Source organism: Mastacembelus armatus, chromosome 18, assembly GCF_900324485.2.
Source record: "Mastacembelus armatus chromosome 18, fMasArm1.2, whole genome shotgun sequence".
Classification (NCBI taxonomy): domain Eukaryota; kingdom Metazoa; phylum Chordata; class Actinopteri; order Synbranchiformes; family Mastacembelidae; genus Mastacembelus; species Mastacembelus armatus.
The window spans coordinates 1,514,521-1,529,409 of record NC_046650.1 but is presented as its reverse complement, the minus strand read 5'-3'; the positions used below and the strand labels follow the sequence as shown (position 1 = coordinate 1,529,409).

At 39.3% G+C, this 14,889-nt stretch overlaps 1 protein-coding gene across 8 annotated transcripts in view; it reads left to right on the top strand.

The window, feature by feature from the left end:
- The first annotated feature begins 1,761 nt into the window (after window positions 1-1,761).
- Window positions 1,762-14,889, top strand: part of ehbp1l1a (EH domain binding protein 1-like 1a) — a 33,817-nt gene continuing 20,689 nt past the window's right edge. For 2 of the 8 annotated variants that reach the window (XM_026328874.1, XM_026328859.1), the window contains exons 1-14: window positions 1,774-2,054; window positions 8,157-8,214; window positions 8,415-8,510; window positions 8,630-8,683; window positions 8,779-8,957; window positions 9,104-9,249; window positions 10,049-10,117; window positions 10,494-10,730; window positions 11,562-11,732; window positions 12,154-12,288; window positions 12,452-12,589; window positions 13,509-13,724; window positions 13,946-14,005; window positions 14,091-14,196. In XM_026328874.1, the coding sequence (XP_026184659.1) occupies window positions 1,951-2,054; window positions 8,157-8,214; window positions 8,415-8,510; window positions 8,630-8,683; window positions 8,779-8,957; window positions 9,104-9,249; window positions 10,049-10,117; window positions 10,494-10,730; window positions 11,562-11,732; window positions 12,154-12,288; window positions 12,452-12,589; window positions 13,509-13,724; window positions 13,946-14,005; window positions 14,091-14,196 (1,769 nt within the window). In that variant the 5' untranslated portion in view covers window positions 1,774-1,950. Of the gene's footprint in view, window positions 2,055-8,156; window positions 8,215-8,414; window positions 8,511-8,629; window positions 8,684-8,778; window positions 8,958-9,103; window positions 9,250-10,048; window positions 10,118-10,493; window positions 10,731-11,561; window positions 11,733-12,153; window positions 12,289-12,451; window positions 12,590-13,508; window positions 13,725-13,945; window positions 14,006-14,090; window positions 14,197-14,889 lie in introns of all 8 variants that reach the window. The other 6 variants (XM_026328901.2, XM_026328913.2, XM_026328931.2 and 3 more) reach the window with 6 other exon arrangements.

Sequence of the window (14,889 nt, the reverse complement as noted above, 5' to 3'; positions counted from 1 at the left end):
CACATGTGAACACTCCCCTCTGCTCTTCATTCTTTCTTGCTTTATTTTTACCCGCCTAGATGCAGCTGCTCCCTGATGTGCCTGCAGAGTGGACTGCTGGGAAACTGCAAGGATGGCAGGACATTGACAGGGAAGGCTAAGTCCTGTAATGGAAACACCAGGAACCAGCCTAAAAGCTGGACATATGACAGGGAGACAGGTACATCATGTACTGGGATTAGACTGTATTTTTCAGCAGTACATCTAGTACAACTGGTGCCACCTCTGCTATGCAACAACAGAGGTGGCAAAATCGACTACACATTTACACTGACTATAAAAAGTGGCTTCAATGAGACATGTTGACAAAGTTCCTTTAAGGATAAAGTACACATAGTGTAAATATGTGTAATAAGTGTTTCTGTGTTATTAAAAAAAAGTAGACCATTATTCATCTATTTATTTTTCCAACTTCAGACATGACAGTATAGGTTGATATTCATGCGGCATAGTTGCATATTACCTCTGTAGCTGTAGAAATGAACGATATTTGCATGTGTGTGTGTTATTATCAGCAGTAGTGAGAAGAGCAGGGGGACCAGACAGCTCCCTAATGCAACTCCAAAACAAAATCAGACTGTATTTCTTGACACATAATCTGGAATGTAAATATCCCTTCTTGTAATGTATTGAATGCTTGGAACAAGATAAGAAGACATTCAGAAACTGACCTAGTTCTCAAGACCAGATATATTATTTGATAAACTCATGCATCAAACTAGTCAGTCAGAGCAGCTTTTTTCCATCCAGGGTGTTTACCTATGTGTGTGTGTGTTTGTGTGTTTTCTCAGAGGCTATTATATTCCCAGCTGCTCTGCATGTCAGCAACAGATTATAAATAAACTCCAGGCTAAAATGGAAAGGTCCCTCCAGCTGAGGGGGTCTTATAACAGGGGAAAACTTTCCCTGACAGGCTCACAAGTAATTTTTTTTGTGTGGAACTCAATAATTACTGTTTAGCATCTTTGAGTTCTCTTTGAATCAGTTATATTATAGTCCTCATTGTCGTGTGTCATCTTCAAAAGTCAGGCATTAATGTTCATTAATAATCAACCGTGTTCCATTATTAATATTAGACTATCTAAAGGAATATGATGTCAATGTAAGTGTGGCTTGTAAAGACCAGTATATTACTGCGTCAAGTCGGCCATAATGAACTGTAAAGAAACAGGACGTCTTGACCAGGACGGTCTGAATTTGAGTTGAATTAAAGTTGTCATGAAATAAATAAGCTTCAATAATAATTTGGCAGTTGTAAATATGAAAGATTATTTTCTGCAATTTGGGATACGATCTACTAAACAAATTTCGCATGTATAAATAGCCTGTTTTTAAAAGAGCATGTAAAAAAAACGTGTGCGTTTGTGTGTGTGTGTGTGTTAGAAGATACAGGTTATCTTTTATGACTGCTTGATAAATAGCAGGGTCTTATAATGTCGTGAGGGATGGGCGAAATGTTTGTCATGGCAGTGAATTAAAAACACTAGAACTATTGTTTAGTTAACTCTTATAAGCTGATTCTGTTATTGTTAGACTCAATATCTTAAGTTTGACCATTGGTATTAAATGTGGAGACACATTTGGGAAGCCACCTTTATGGCGTTAATAAAATGTACACAAAGTAACTGTTGACTAAACAAGCGTCTCTGTTGGGGTTTATTTTGAAATCCACAGCCTCCAGTGTTCCGGTGTGTCCTGTCAGCTTGACGCCAGCTCTCACTTGAGGCGTGTGTTTGTTTTGCAGTCTGTCTGTGGAGTGGGTGACAGACTGTGGATCACACACCTCCAGACAGGAGCTGTCAGCGAAGCAAGGGGACTTTCTTCATCTACTCCCCCCCAGTTGGAGTCCTAACACATACGTTTGCTGCGTTTTCATGCGGATTTGTCGTGTTTGTTGAGACTTGTTTGACCATGAGTTCAGTTTGGAAGCGGCTCCAGCGGGTCGGGAAGAAAGCGTCCAAGTTCCAGTTTGCGGCTTCCTTTCAAGAACTGATGATTGAATGCACAAATAAATGGTAAGTAGCGAGTGTTACGCGTATAAACAGCAAATGTGCAGTGTTTTTCGTTAACACCTTCTCTCCAGGTGTCACATTAACCGACAGCCTTATGGCGCAACATTAGGGGAAGGGAAAGTGATGCCAAACTACGCCTCTAGGAAATATCATATTTGACTTAGCTGAAGTCTTGCATGGCACAGACAAAATTACCTTCGGCAATAATTCATCCCGCTCTCCTAAATAGTATATCTGTCACTACTGAGACTCTTTTTTGTTTCGCAGCCCCGCACAGCACACGCGCTGTCCATGCGGTTTTAAAATAAAATGCTGCTTTGGATCAGACCCTCCCTTCTTCATTGTATCCTAATCGAAGTACGTGCCGTGGCATCATTGGGAGTAGCAGGCTCCAGATGACTTCCGCGTCTGCTTGTCTGTTCTGACTGTAGGTGTGACGGTCTAACTAACTAAGGCACCGTGCTAACACCGTGGCCGTGGGACTGAGCGACACTTATTGTTAGATGGACAATGTATCAGCAGCAGCCAGGATTTTGAAACAAAGACAACTCTACAAATGGCTATAAAACAGCTGTACACTATGAGCCTGGGGGAGCAATGGAGTAGTTGGATGCCTGTTAATAACATTTTATTAACTGATGATGATGATAGATACTTTATACATCCCCCATTGGGGAAATTCAGATTGTCCAGCAGCTCTTATATTTACTTAAACATAGAAATGTCACTATAAAATATAATAAACAGATAAAGGCTCCCAGTCAACATATAACATAAATAGCATAACTAACATATCAACAATTACTATTAAACAGTCTAATGGCTGTGGGGACAAAGGATCTCCTCAACTTCTCAGTTCTGCAATAATATGAGCCTCCCACTGCAACTGCTACTCCGTTTAGTCAGTATATCATGTAGAGGGTGTTTATTATTGTTCAATATAGAAAGCAGCTTCCTCCACATCTGCTGCTCCACCACAGTTCTGAGAGGGTCCAACCCCCTGCATAACACAGAACTGGCCTTTTTCACCAGTTTGTCCAGGCGCCTACAGTCTTTGTCCGTAATGCCACTCCCCCAACAGACAGCAGCATAGAACATTGTACTTGCCATGACAGTGTGGTAGAACATGCATAGCATGTCACTGCAGACACTGTACGAACCAAGCCGTCTCACGAAGAAGAGGTGGCTCTGCCCTTTTCTGTACACTGCATCCACATTGGCAGACCACTCCAGTCAGTGAAGGCCTCCAATAGGTCCCTGTACTCCCCCTCCTGTCCACTGTGCACACATACCACAACAGCCATAACATCAGAATACTTCTGAATGTGGCAAGACTCCGAGTTATACCTAAAGTCCGATGTGTAGACCGTGAACAGAAAAGGACCAAGAATAGTCCCCTGTGGAGTCCCAGTGCTGCATTCCAGTGTCCCAGAAACACATCTTCCCAGCCTGACATACTGCGGTCTAGATGACAAATAGTCCATAATCCATGACGTCAGCGAGGGGGCCACCCCCATACATAGAAGCTTGTCTCTCAGTATGGGAGGCTGTATAGTGTTGAAAGCACTGTTAAAAAAACTAGTTAAAACTAGTTAAGAATATATACTTGCAGCCACAGTGCCTATTCCAAACTGGTGTCATGTGAAGTTTTCAGTGTCTTACTTTAATACAATTTTCTGCAAAATAACTTTTTGCATGTAACACAAAAGCTGTTTAGGCCAATGGCCAAATGCTCAATATCTAAACACAAGCAGCCAAAGCTTTGTCTAAATAAAATATTGCATATAAAGTCATGTTTAAATAGAAAAGGCAGGGGTCAATAGCAGAATGTATGTTACAGCATACCCTGTATTATAGGAGGGCTTTTTGAGCTGCTAGTCCAACTGCTTCAAATTTGGCACTGCAGGAGCTCCTTTAATTCCATTGTCATTACTCACAGTGCAGTTAGCACTTGTTTCCAATCCTCCTGGCCTGCCTTATATAGTGGCCTGTCTTCTTGTCACTGTTTATGCATTTTTCAACAAGTACACAGACACCAACTAGTATTAACCTGTTTCTGATCCTGGGAGATCCTGTCAGAGAGCATGTTTAAGAAATGCTGCACTTTGTTTGCTCTGTACTACAGGATACAGTTTGATAAATTACAACATTTATCTGCAAGTGGGAGCAGACTGAGAGATAGTCAGAAGAACAACATAATCTGAAGTTGAAATTGTGTGTTTTTCTTGGGGTATATTTGAGGTGTTTTTGGAGATCAAGATGGTTTAAGAATTTTTTTACGTTGTCCCAAAGGTTGATAAAACACTTCTGGGCTTTTAGCCACTTCCCACCAGGGAAAAGAAACAGATGAACAGTATAACCTTGGTAAGTCAAATTTGTGAATCATAAATAAGAACATCAGTGAAGCAAATATAAAAAAGTAAGTGAAAATGAAACAGAAATACATCAAATATACTGTATGAAGGCAGAGCATAGGCAGCTGTATACTTAATTAGGTAATAATTCGATACTTAAGTCAATATATTCAAGTTAGAATTTGTTAAGGCCACATTTTGATATGTAGATTTTTGCAGCAAGTTAAATGTTTGGCTTAATGCATCACAATAATGACAGTATTTCATACTGTATTACATTTGTAATCAAGCCTAACATTAGGTTTTTACACAGTGTCTGAGTTTGGCTATATATGACTGTTTGGTAGATGTTCAGATGTATATCTATACTTCAGTGGACTTCATTTCTTCAACAGTGTCAAGCAGAGCAGCTCCTGGTGAGACTGTGTCTGTACATGTTCACACTTTATATGACGTCACATGAAGCTGTGAAAGGTTATGACACACAGCAGTGAACTCCAGCCTGTATATCAAAGAGAATTCAATTCAGTTCAATTCAATTTTATTTGTATAGCACCAAATCACAATACAAATAATCTCAAGACACTTTACAAAAACTAAAACTAAAAACCCAACAAATCCATATGAGCAAGCACTTGGCGACAGTGGAGAGGAAAAACTCCCTTTAACGGAAGAAAAAACCTCCAGCAGAACCGGGCTCAGTTTGGGCGGCCATCTGCCTCGACCGGGTGGGGTGAGTGGATAGAGCAGAGAGAAAAGAACAGCAACAATAAACAACAAATAGACACTGCAGGTTGGTGGGACCAGTAACTGCACATCAGCGATATACAGCTCCAGGACCAGGGACACCTGCAGAAGGTACAGAGAGAACAGAGAGAGAGGGAGAGAGAGGGAGGGAGAGAGCACAAACTAGGGGAGAGAGAGAGCACAAGGTTAGTGACATTCAATGGTGGAATATACATGTGAGGTGGGGGGTTAGGTTAGGGGAGCTCAGTGCACCGATGGTGAAGAGAAGGGTAGACAATATTAACAGCTCACAAATGTAGTCTCTTCAGGAGCATATTTAATAATAGTTGTGCAGTAGATCATAAAGATGGCTCAGACACAAGTTCTGATCCATTGTTTTGAAGTAGGAGACTTACATAAATACTCAGACTCAAACATTCCCAATGCAGTGTCCTAAAGTTGTGAGGGGAGGGAGTTTCTGAAAATGACACATCTGACAAAGCATATTGCCTCCTTCACTGTTTCTTGGGGATAACATACAAGCACAATCATTTCATAAAGTCTAAAATGAAGCGTAGGTTTGTATTTGAATTTTAGCAGTTTAATGCACAGGTGACTGATGGGTGCCAGCGCAGATGGCAATTTCAACAGTCTATGATAAGAATGTGGAAAATGTGGATCAGCTAGACAGACTGTCTTCCTGAACTGAATAGTAAAAACCACCTACATTAAGAGTTCAGATTTGTAACAGAGAGTTTAGGCAGTCATGAAATATGATTAGCAGTTGTATGACCAACAGCTTCCCTGACACCAGCATTCCCTCAAACTGATGAAAACAAATTCTTCCATGATTTACAGGAACCAGGTCAGATGTGAGTGTTTTTAAGTCCCTTGAGAGCTTCCACAAATACATGGACTAGAGAAGTTAAAACACTATTGTACACATGTAGGACAGTCTGTTGCAACAGCACTGTAACATGTCTGTGATAAACTGTGCAGCAGGTGTAGGATTGGCGTTAAGCCTCTGTGAAGTTCAGTGGGGCAGGCATCTATTTCTGTTCTCTCTGTCATTTCTTCACTCTGATCTTTCTCATCAGTCCACAGTTTGGTTCCCAGTTGTGACATGACAAGGGGACCTAGATACAGTGTTTTCACTACACTTCAACTAACAGGCCAATACTGATAATACTGATTCAGTATTTCTTGAGTTGACGCTGCGAATAGTAAATAATTATTTAATTTATTCATGCTATATCGTAATCTTCATCTCCAGTTTGGGAAACTTATAAAGAGAAACGGGATAATTTTTGCTAATTTCCCCCAGTTCAGGCAGTGGTCAAAGGCTGGAGCAACTGGGATCAGAGTTTGTCAAAGTTTGTCTAATTCTCTCAGCACACTACACAGCGCTGTTGCAGTGCAACATTTATACAATAATGTACATGTAAAAGCTGTCTGATAATGTTGATACACTTTATTGTAACCAAAGCGTAAATCAAATTCTTTTTGACCTTACCCCTCAAACAGTCCATTAACAGTCTGTCAAGAATTGAAAAATTGAATTGAATTGAAAATGTCCTCACTTCCCAAAAAATGTGTTCATTCCTATGGTATTAAACTAAAACTGGTGTGTGTGCAGCCATAGAAGAACAACCACAAGCGTCCATCCAACCCTCTGGAGTCTCTATCACTGACCTCTTGCTCACACACTCACAAGATTTTTGTTTTCTCCTGGCCAAGCTCTTTAGTTTGAAACACACATATGGGCTTGCCAGTATTGAATTCACATGATTGCTGTGGAGATAATGGGTTAATGGAGCCATTAAACAATAGTAAGACATATTAGTGGTTGTCTTATTTGATGGCAAGTTTACTTGTGACAAACAAATACATTTGGTTGTAAGAGCAACTAAGGCTGTTGGCTTAGGTTAAGTCCTTTGTATCCAGGAAGGATCAGGAAAGAGCTATTCGTGCTTTTATTTCAACTTTGTTTATTTCTATGCACTCTATGCTGGCATCAAGCCGTCCTCCTTTGTGCCTTTACAATTAGACGAAAATGCAACTACCCAACTGGTAACTAAAATAGGGATCATATTTTGCTGATGCTGGCTTCCCTTCATTACATACGGAGCCCCGGAAGGGACATGGGAGAGAAAAAATTAGATGGTTTGAAAAAATAAAAAAAAGATTACATTTTGCGAGATCCCGCAAAACATTTGCGAGATCTGAAATATTTTCATTGTAAATCTACTTCCCGGTCAGATTGTCACCATGGAAACCACAGTGATGGAGCGCACATGTCACGGCCATAGGTTTTTATTTTGAGTTTGCCCTCAAATATAAAGACGTTAAATCCGTGCTCGACAGTAAACGCGGTTTTCACATGAGTGAGACGTTTTACGACGAGAATAACCCCTTTTGTTAAGTATTCTCTTAAGGTGTCTCTCACTTAGGTAAAAACCGTGTTTACTGCCAAACACTGATTTAATGTCTCTGTATTTAAGCCCTGGCTCAAAATAAAACGATGAACGGCTCCCACACTTATGTTCGTTCCATTGTTGTCGTTTCTGTGGTGACCAGCTGACCCGGAAGTATATTAGCAATGAAAACAGCAAAACCCTAGCGTTCCATTGTACCATTAATAATAAACGCCGTCTTTCTCTTCAGGTGTCTGTCACTCAAGTGAAAACCGCGCTTACTGTCGAGCACGGATTTAACGTCTTTATATTTGATGGCAATCTCAAAATAAAAACCTATGGACGTGACATGTGCGCTCCATCGCTGTGGTTTCCATGGTGACAATCTGACCGGGAAGTAGATTTACAATGAAAATATTTGCGACCTCGCAAAAGGTCATCTTTTTTTATTTTTTCCAACCATCTATTTTTTTCTCTCCCATGTCCCTAGCGGGGCTCCGTAATTACAGGATTCAATATATGATAAAATTCTGATATACAGTAGATAGTGATGATAGATGTACTAGATACGGCATACATACATTAACTAATGTTCTCTGCTTTGATTACAGGCAACCAGACAAACTGAGAGTAGTGTGGATCAGGAGAAACAGACACCATAGTACAAAGGTAATAAAGCAAATAAGAATCAAATTCCTTTTACTTAAAGCCATTCAACATTTTTACTGACCCCTGGAGTAGAAATAGCTAAGATGTTATAGATGTAGTAGTTCCAGGAAGGTTTTCTTTAGTGTTTTAAAATTGTGTTTTGAAGACACTAAAATAAAACACAGACAACAATTCTTTGCTTCTGTTGTCCTTTCCGGTAGCTCCACAGCTGGCAGCCAGGGATTAAGAACCCTTACCGAGGCCTAGTGGTGTGGCAGGTTCCAGAGAGTTTAGCCATTACTGTCACACTTTTCAAGGTATGACATAAAGCCTCTATAATAAATGATTTGGATTACAGGCAGTGCATAACTTTAACATTAATCTGGATAGGTAATTGTATGACTAAAGCATCAACCAGTTATTTGTTTGTCTACAGGAGCCTACTGCAGAAGAGTTTGAAGACAAAGATTGGACTTTTGTCATTGAAAATGTAATTCTGCTATTTCTGAATTATACTTTATTGTGGTCTGATTTAATTTATTTTGTTTACTTCTGCCTTGATCAACTTTGACTTTTGTTTATTAGGAGACAAAGGGCCGTAGGAAGGTGTTGGCATCAGCAGATGTCAATATGAAGAAATTTGCCAGTGCCACGCCAGCCCAGTATGACGTAACGCTGAAGCTCAAACCGCTGTCAGTCAAAGTGGTGGAAGCCACACTGAAACTCAGCTTGTCTTGTATTTTTCTAAAAGAGGGCAAAGCCACGTAAGTCATAACGTTAGCTGTATATCAGTAAAAGAGCTTAAAACAGTAATTCTTCAAAGCTGTATAGGTGTGTCCCAGACCGTAGATCAGTAGTCAGTAGTTGTTCATGTAATATTTTAAGAGAATTCTTTATCATCTCTCCACAGAGATGAGGACATGCAGAGTTTGGCCAGTCTAATGAGTATGAAACAGAGTGACGTTGGAAATCTGGACGATTTTAATGACAGCGATGATGAAGTGAGCGAAGAACGCAAGACCGGCTTTGGAACTGGACAAGCTATTCACGTTACGAGTAAGACTGGGGACAAACTAGAACACCAGACTGATAATGCACAGTGACATCTGGAACAGAATCTTAATGTGATGTTTTAGTTGAAAGCAAAGACTGGTAGATCTTGCAGGTTTTGTGGTTTATGGGTTTCACATATTTAGTGGGTAAATCAGGGAATTCCCTGGGTAGCCCAGACCCTCGGTGAGCCAGACAGATAGACTGTAATATGTTTATGGAAGTAGAGTAACTGCATATTTGCTTGGTAATAATTTGATCACCTAAAAATATGAACTGGCATGATAGGGCTTACAGTAATATCTGCAGTATTATCTAATTTTGAGAATTTGTCTAGTTGAAATCTAGTTATTATTTTAGTATCAGGTTACCATGAATTACTTACTAATTAATACATATACAGTGCACAGAGGGGGCCGCAACCAAAGGTTCAACAAGGAATTAGATCTTGTCTCAAGCTCCCTAAAGGATACATCTGGCTACTGACAGCCCTGGTTACAGTGAGTTGAGGCAAAAGTATAATGTACTGTATGTGCTGCAGTTTGCAACTTACATACTACAAGATATACAGTAGGTAATTCTGTAAAAGATTAGACACCCTTGTTATCTGATCATGGTCTTTTGGTCTCCCTGTCAGTCATTACTTTGTATCAGTCATATAGACACTGATAGCCCCCTTCACCTTTTTATTTCTCTTTCAGCTAATTTTCTCAAGCTACTGCTTCTTCTTTTGTTTTCTATTTAAAACCCACTTCCCTTTTCTTTTACCCTTTCTGTATGCTGTTCCTTTTTCTTTTTGTAACAGCTTCTACCTCTTCTGCGACAAGAATACATGATCTGGCTTGGAGACCTGCAATTGAATCAGGTTCCTCAGGTAACTTTCTGCTCCTCAGTTGACTCTTCCACTTTTCACGGACCCTTACCTCCATCATCCCCTCATTTGCTAAAGTAGCTCTTGTTTCCTAACTAATCTGGGTCATTTTATTGCCCGTTAAAAAATCCACTCTTTCATCCCAATCCTCTTCCCTTTTTCACTTCTTCTCTGCCCTGCTCACTTGTGCTTTCCTCATTTCTCAATATATTGTACAACTCCATTCCTACATATTCACTTTCATCTACACACCTCTATTCTGCTTTGCTGTTCCTGTCACTGTCTTTATATAATCTATTTTCTTTGATTTCTTCATGTAATCTCATCTTTCCTCTTAATCCAGTCGCGACATTCTTCTTACTTTTCATCTTTCACTCAGTAACCTCAGCGATGGCTTGGAAAACATCTGGCATATCCTCTACCATCTCGAGTCCATGTTGTCCTCCTTTGCCTGAACCCCCACATCCAGCTCTTCCATCTTCTTTATTGCGAACCCACAAACAAGCATCAAGCACTACCCAGCAGGCTCAGCCTCCTTATAACTACTCAATTCCTGCCTTTAAACGTGCTCACCCTCCTGCTCTTCCCAAAATATTCCAGCCCAGGCCTAGATCAGGTATTGGTCAAAAGACATTCCTCTTCCTGTGAGGCCAATGGTCTCTTTTGTTTTGTATATTTTCCATTTTGAAGTGAAGAATTCTGTGAAGTGAAGAGTTCTATTCATACCACTTTTTCATGTTACCACAAACTGGAGATGCATTTGAATATGATACCAAGCTATTGCACTGTTTGTCAGTGCCAAAAAATAGTAGATTTATAGTCACAAAATTTGAGACTGAAATGCAAACCTTATCAACCACAGATTTAGCATTGTGCTGATTTGATAACTGAGAAAACTTAATGAACAATAAGATTGATGAACATTTTATAGTAGAAGATGTGCTTTGTCTAGTAGTCATTGAATTTAAGTTAAAAAAAGAAAATAGGAGTAGGTGAGTGGTGAGTTATAGTGCTGTGGAAGTGTACATTATATCGTTAGATTAGGTTTAGTGTCAAGCAGTGCTTGATTTTGACTGTATAAGACTGTATATGTATGTAGGCACAGTACTTGTTGCATTTTTCCCACCATATTTTTTTGTGATTTATTCATTCTGATAATTATCCTGAAATTAACAAGAAATGCTGAACATTTTTAGTTTAGGGTTTAGTTTTTCCTGTCTTTGTGATGTGAGAAGATGAAAATTAATCTCATGTCTTTGTGTTAAGTATTGCTAGCTAGCCTGGCTTTGTGCAAAGTTCAAAATACACCTTCCAACACATCTGTTTTAGGGTTTAAAACAGATATTGGGAAGGTTTCACATACACTTCTACTGTTTTTTTGGTTTGTCCTTCCACTTCCTCTTTTCTTTTCTCTTTTTGTCATACTTTGCTTTTTCCCTAATTGCAGCACCTCGAAGGCCCCATAGCTTCCACAGTGAACTCTGTCCAACAGCAGACTTAGAGGTCAAAACTTTCACTACTTTAGCCCATGCTAAAGCCCTCTCTACCTCTTCTCTCTCCTGCTCAACCCCTGACCCATCTCTCCAGCCTCCCACTTTCTCTGACCCCTCACAAACAGGTACTACACAATTAAAAATGTGTTTGTTTTCTCAGTTGCACTGGAATAGCTTTAGATTCAAAATAGTGGATATGGTATTGTTTTTCTGTATTTCCTTTTAGACTAATGCTATATTTACAGCCATTTGAAAAGATATATGAACTCCTTTTTAAAGAGACAATAGAAACTTTGAACTTGCATTCAATTCTTTAAAGCCATCAAAACTGATATTAACTACTCTTTTGCTAAACCTTGCAGCTTTTTAAATTTGCAGATTTTTTGGGGCTCAAACCTTTAGATGCAGCATTAGTTTTAGGATGTTATTTTGCCATTTTTTCTTTTTTTCATTGTGTATATCTTCCTCTCTGAGCTTGTGTCAGTGCCTGGGGAGCACAGAATTTTCTTTCCTCTTTTTCTGTCTCTTCCTCCTCCTCATCCTCAGCTCCCCTCAGCTCCTTCCCTCATACCCTTCCACCACCGTCTGCTTCCAGACAGCCCAAATCTTGCCTCACCTCTATATGGGAGCCAGGCTCTGGCCTCACCAGACCTACTAGCCTACCATCTGCCTCAGAGACAGGTACAGGGACAGAGAGAGTAAGCCAGACAGGTAGTTTTTAACCTGTCATAAGACAGCTTAGGTCACATATTTCATTTCATACAGCTGTTGCTATTCCTTGTGCTGTGGCTGCTTGTGTTTTTCTTCCTATCCTCCAGTGGGTTTTCCTTTTCCTTTTTTCCAGCTTCCTGGCAGAATGAATGGAGGTCTCCTAAATTTCAAGTCCCTCTTGCACAACCCACCCTCTCACCTAAGTTTCTGCTTAGCAATGATCCTGAACAGCCTGCAGTGCAGCAGAAAAAGCAGAGAATGGAGATGCAATGTAATGATGCTCTACTGTTAACCCAGCTCAATCCTAACATCATCCCCTGTTGATCAGCCTGAGCCTCCCTGTTGTACCCCTGTCGCTGTCATTCAGTTTTATATTTTTTAGTAATTCAAATTTAATGTCTTGTTACCTAATCTGACATTCATTTACTAATATGCAACTTTTATTCACTCTTCTTCATTTTGATAGAATATAGAAGTCTGCTGTGGATTTTTATCTAGTTAGACAGCTCCTGAAAATATTAACACTTTGGGAGCTGAACAAACATTAAAACTGTAAAGACATTAGGTTGTGACCCTCACTGACTTTGCCAACATGCTACATTTATATATAACGATGCTGGATATGCATGCTGTATGCTGTTTGCATGTATGAAAGAGAAAAAAAAGAAAAGATAGATGAAACATGCAATGGCCTATATTCCATATCTAAATGGATTAAGAAAACTATATAATGCTATCCTTATCTTAAAAATTAATTTGTGGTATGTTAAACTGATTTACCTTTCTTGTGCACAAGAACTAGTAATTAACAGTTTATATAAAAGGCCAAAATAAACTTTTGTCTCTGTGTATAACCTTGTACTGAACCACAGTAAATGAATTTATTGGCATGCAGTCCAGACATAACTGAATATATCTGATAGTTCCTTACAGAAGGCTGCTTCCTCTGCCTCCTCTATTTCTTTTACTTTATTCTTAAAACTCTGTCTGGCTTCATTTTTTGTTGTTCATGTTCTGTGTTATACACAGTGCTAAGTGATTACTGCGAGCACTAACACTGCACAAATGCTTGCTGAACTGATTTTGGAAATTATACTTGAGTCTGAGGTTACTGATTTCCCTCTCCTGTACCATTTTTCTTTCCTTGCTTGCCACCATCTCTTTACCCCATTATGTTTCCTCCCTGTCAGTTTCATCCTCTCTGCCCATTGATCAATTTTTGGAGCAGAAACCTCAAGGAGGGTCTGGATTTCTTCCTCCCTGGACAGCAAACTTCACCTCTACAGTAGAGAACACCTCACCTTCTCCTCTAAGTCCTCCTTCTGCTCTTGTGCTTTCTGGGGTTCCTCCTTCTCAACCAAATATATCCCAAACTACCATAGTCTCCTCCAGTGATAAAAGTGCAGGTAGAGAACCTCAAAGAAAAAAAAAATACATATTGTTTCTATATCATTAGGTTTAGCATTAAAATGAGTGACAAAGTTCTTACAATGTACAAGCACACATCTCCCCCTGCTGGTTGTTTTCACTAAAGCGGGTAAAAACTGGTCCCCATTGGTAAAAATGTTCAGCTGTGCTGGTGTGGCAGGTTAACTATAATCACATCTATGCTTTTCTTTCTCCTTAGACTTCAAAAGACAGTTGAGCACTCTGAGTGAAGAGGACACCCAGTGTACAAAACCTACAAGTATGACCAAAGAAATTTTATGAATTAGAATTAGTGATACCTATACAGAATGAATACATGACTAACCTAATGTTATATTGTTCAGCCTTTGATCCCAGAGCATCTACCAGCCAGAAGACAGAACCATTCAGGACTTCAGAAAGGAAAAGAGATGCACATTTTGGAATTGAGGTCGTTAGAGCATCACCAGGGTGAGTAAATATAAATGGCTGCTTTTTATCAAGTTTGATGTTTTTAAATATTGGTGAGGTCCACATGGCTGTGAGGAATAATCCACCCACCTAATACTTCAGCACTGTTACTGTGCTATTGATGCTATCAATTTCCAGTGTTAATTAATGCTAAGTATTTCTTATTTAATTTGATAACATATAGGGACATTCTGCCTCTTGCAGAGTACAGGCAGTGATTTAGTTAAGTTAGTTTAGAGTTAGATGTTTTGACAGTGCAGGTGAGTGTTTTCTATATAAAAACAATATATATTCTATATATATATATACATGGCACATTGCTGCTATGTGCAGTTAACAGTGCTACAGTATTTAGGGGTAGATTTTCTTCTTTGAATATAATTTTCATGAAACATTAATTGTACTGCATGTATGTTAATCCTAAGAACCTTTGCTGTCATGCATGGCAACATATTATTTGCGCTGTATAAGATTTTTGGCATCAATGTGATCTTTTGTAAAAAAATATTTTGGTCTTTTCCATACTTAAATTTGACAACTATAGAAAACTAAGGATATCTTTTTGGTGTTATTTTAATCAAAGCCAAAGGACAACTCACTGCCTGAGCACCTAAATGGATGTATATGTTATTAAAAGGCTGCATTTATATAGAACTTTGTGTTAAGCACATATCGGCTTGTCATCCATCCTAA